The sequence below is a fragment of the Loa loa genome (assembly GCF_000183805.2).
Source record: "Loa loa unplaced genomic scaffold supercont3.4, whole genome shotgun sequence".
Classification (NCBI taxonomy): Eukaryota; Metazoa; Nematoda; class Chromadorea; order Rhabditida; family Onchocercidae; genus Loa; species Loa loa.
In genome coordinates, this window is record NW_018108184.1 from 946,684 (window position 1) to 951,168 (window position 4,485).

At 28.6% G+C, this 4,485-nt stretch overlaps 1 protein-coding gene across 1 annotated transcript; it reads right to left on the reverse strand.

Moving 5' to 3' along the window:
• Positions 1-2,643: 2,643 nt before the first annotated feature.
• On the reverse strand, positions 2,644-3,031 carry LOAG_12949 (hypothetical protein; the record flags this gene model as incomplete). The annotated part of the gene is made up of 2 exons (XM_003148461.1): positions 2,644-2,848; positions 2,964-3,031. 2 exons carry the CDS (start codon positions 3,029-3,031, stop codon positions 2,644-2,646), a joined length of 273 nt encoding a protein of 90 aa, XP_003148509.1.
• Between the last annotated feature and the right edge of the window lie 1,454 nt (positions 3,032-4,485).

The window sequence follows — 4,485 nt, forward strand, 5'->3', positions numbered from 1 at the left end:
GTCTTAATAAAAATACATTCAACAAAAACCCATAAATATATTTAAAAATTTAATCCGAATGAATAACATTGATTTTGGATAAACTTCTCGATTGAATAATTAATGAATGACACTAACGCTTGAGGATAAGCGGAATATTCAATCTTATCTATAGCAACAATTTCATCATCTTTTCTCATTCCATTTCTATCCATTTTTCAAGTAATTTTATCATTTAAAATATTGAAAAAATTTCTTTCGAAGTAATTTCTTCCTTTTTTTCACATTAAACAAATCAAATAATTGCATATAATGTGGAAATGAATGAAAAAGAATGATGAAGGAAAAAAAAAAATTCATTTTTACGAACACTTTTTACCAATTAATTTCATTTCCTTTTCCATCTTCAAATTTCATTTTTTCATTATGTTTTTCGTTTAATTGTCTCTTCTTAAATATTTTTAACTAAAAAATTTTGAAAATTAAAATCCATTAATTAACAAACAAATAAACGAATCAACGAAAGATTACATATTCTTCATCACAAAATTTAATCTTTAATTGAATTTTGCAATTTTTTACCCAAATTTTGATTTACTTTTCATTAATTCATACATTTTTTACTTCATCCCAATAATGTATGTCAAAAAGACAATATGTTGATTAGCTGATAAAATTAGTGATAACGAGAACTTATCGATTTATTATTTATCTTAAGAAAAACTCTTTTCACATTTCAAATTAATTTTGAAAATTTCAAGGGATTTAAAAGGACTGCTGCGATGAACCGCAGGGTTTCTTCCTTTTTTTGCAAATGTCAACAATGTGAATGAATGTGAAATGTGATTGTTCCAGGCTGTATCGGCCAAAAAAAAGAAAAAGAAAAGTACAAAAAGGTAATGTGGAAATAAGAGAGCTAAAAATTGGGATAGGAAAGAAAGAAAGAAAGAAAAAAGTAAGGAAGCGAAGCAGTTTGAGTGTCCTATGACCTTTCTTTTTTTTAAAAAATAGCTTCAAAATGAATTAACTTAGTTAAATTTCATTTTGAACTTTTCCAAGATATTTTTCATTTTTACCTTTCATTAAGTAAATAATGAAATGTAATTTTTAATGAATCAAAAATAAAAATTTTCACAAAAAATTTTTGTAATTTGCAAATTTATTTCTTTCACAGTGAGAAATATTTCTTTTCATCAGTTGTCGAAAACGAAAAACGTCGTTTTGGGCATTATTTTTCCAAAAAAAAATCCAGAAAATAATGATTAAAGCACAATGTAAAGTTAAAAATGATATTTCAAGATGACAAGAAAGGATAAATAAATGAAATTAACATTAGAAGGAATTATCAAATTTATTTTTAATTTAAAAATTTACCTAAAATGAAAATGTATGTAAAATAGAACAATTATTATGTATAATTTATACAAACATAGCAAGAGATTGACAGGTAGTTCAAGCGAAGTGAGAAAGTTGAAAAAGAGAAGAGAAGAAAGGTAAAATGTGTCAACTGATTGGGTTAGAAAAAGTGAAAGGAAAAAGACAGGTAATGAGGAAATCAAAGTGTAAATGCAAATATTAAATTAAGAGGTGAAAAGAAAAATTTTTCTTTTTTTTCTCTGGATAAGAACTGTGATTCACTACATGATGTTGAAGATAGTTTGAAAGGAAAGAGTAAAGAGAAGTGAAATTGATTGAAATTAAAGTAGGTAGAAGGAGAGAGAGAGAGAGAGAGAAGAGGATGAAGAGAAAGGAAAGGAAATGAATGGAAACGATCCGTACAGTTTGAAGTAGAAAAATCATCATTTCAGTCCTGATTATCTTACCTGTTATACCGGTTGATTGTGCTCTTACCAACCTATCATTTCATACATTTACAGATACAATGATTCGTTAAATGATTGACTGATTTGATGAATAAAAGTGAATGGTTAAATAAATGGTTGAAATTTTTTGGAATGTTAAAACATATGTTAAAGGTAAGGAAAAGACTTGCACTATGTTTGTTTGAAATTTAAATTTTATTTACTGATTTTCCCAAAGAACATTTAATTTTAAGTCAATAAATCAATCAAAGAACTGATTTATCCTTTATGTTATCAGTTTGATTAAATAAAACAATTCAGGTTTGATCTGATGTTTCAGTTATTTATTGTATTGATGCATTGCTTAGTTAAATATCCATTTGTTTATTCCTTTTCTTCTTTCTCTTTTTTTCTTTTTTCAAAATATTCTTCGAAAGTTTTAAATATTTTCAAATTTTTGCTTTTATTCTTTCCGTTATTCGTTGAGTTGATTGAAAGGCGCATTCATGTAATATTTGACATTCATTTTCGCCAAGAGAATGCGCAGTTGACTATCTTCCTCGATACCGCATGATACATCAATTTATTTTGTATACAGTAAAGAATGAGAGATCAGTTGAAGAAATTGTTTGACAATCATTAAATCAGTCATTTTGTTACGAATTGTCACCAAAGTTCTTCCTTTTCTAAATGATTCCTTTCTATTATTTGTTTATTTTCATCCAGTTATTCATTTACATACTAAATAAGTAAGTAAATGATTAAGTAATTAAGTAAAAGGATTAGAAACACAAAAGAAAGCATATTACAAATATTATAAAATACTCGTTAATGATCATTCTCATATTATTGCTACCTTCATTTAATCATCATCGTGGTCAGCAACAGTAATAACAATAGAAGCAGTAACAATTATAACAACATACAACAAAATAATATTGACAACAACATCATCATTATCATCGTCGTCATTATCAGCAACGACAAGAAACATCGATAATAACTGGAAAGCTTTACATGTTAAGGAATGAATGTTACTGACGGTTGTGTTGCGTTGATGACGATGGCTGGACCAGATTGATACTTGTAGTTGTTCACATTATCGATGCTATTATTATTGGCTGATTAATCATGAAAACATGTTTATTATGTGCGCTGGTGTCATCTCTCTGTAAATGTCACCATTCCGCCATCATAGCCACTTTTCCCTCTTCCATCCTTTTTCCAGGTATCCCTTTTGTTGTCACCATTGCTTACCGCTAACCGCCACTCGCTGCCCGCTACCCGCTAACCGCTACTACTACTACTACTACTACTACTACTACTTCCTGTGCTCTTCAAAGTTTTATAAACAACTGTTACTTAGCTGCTTCTTCTCATTCCTCTTCTTAGTTATTCACAATCTCTCACTATGGCTAATTCTTGACTACACCATTTCTCCCCTCGATGGTGTCAAACATTACCACATACACACATACAAACACACACACACACACATACACACACACGCACGCACACATTCATACACACACATACACACACACACACATACACGCACACACATACACACATACACGCACACACACACAAAGGCCTACCCAACAAACATGTTGATGTAAATCCAAATCCACCTTTCCTTTCCTTCTTGCTTTTTATCTTACTAATAAATTATTCACGCATACATACACATACGCAGACATACATCCATATATATATATATATATATATATATATATATATATATATATATATATACATATATATATGTATATAAACATACACCCGCACGTACTCAACACGCTACCTTTAACAAATTAATGTTGCGGTTATTAGGGATCTAACATCATTTCTACTTACCTTAATCTACCCTAATTAATTTGATGCTTATTTTATGATTTCGATGATAAGTATTATATCTTATTGTAACCTAAGTAGACTGTTCATTGATTGGATAGAATAACACTTCAATATGACAGTTATAGATAACAGATATCTTTTTGAATTCATTCGTTTACAACATTGTTTTTTTTTTTTCGTTTTATTGCATAAATTGTAAAGTTATTCATTAAATTCTGGCAATTCGTTAATTAGAAAACTAAAATTATTTCCAAACAATAGTAATGAATTGTGCTTTTTATTATTTGTTGCCTAAGTAAATAATAAATTAAAATAACTATCGATGAACAATAATGAAAAGTAATCATTTTACCACAATTGATGCATAATTGAACATTGTGGGTCAAATCGGATATGTAGATGGAATTGGACAATGACAGATAGCAAATGGTCAGTATCGTAGCTGAGTTATATGATAAGCTATTTTGCATAATAATCATTTTAATCACTAATGGTTGATTATATCTTTGTTTTATCTCAAGCATATAATTATTGCTCTTAATTTAGTGAATCATCTAAGAAACTTTTCTTTCTTTCATCCTTCTTTTTCCTCTTATTGAGGTTAATGAGTAGACAGGTAAATATACCTTAGAGATTTATCCAACAACTTCCCACATATTTATACCATAAATCTTCCAAGGACGAAGATTGGAAGGGAATAGTTATTACGCTTAAAAGTTTACAATAATTTCGAAAGTAAAACCAATCATATTGACGCGTCATTTTGATTTAATCACTCGAGATATTTCTCTTTTGCTTATCATCTTTTTTTAATGTCCTTCCTTATTTGCGGTTTGTTATTTCCCTT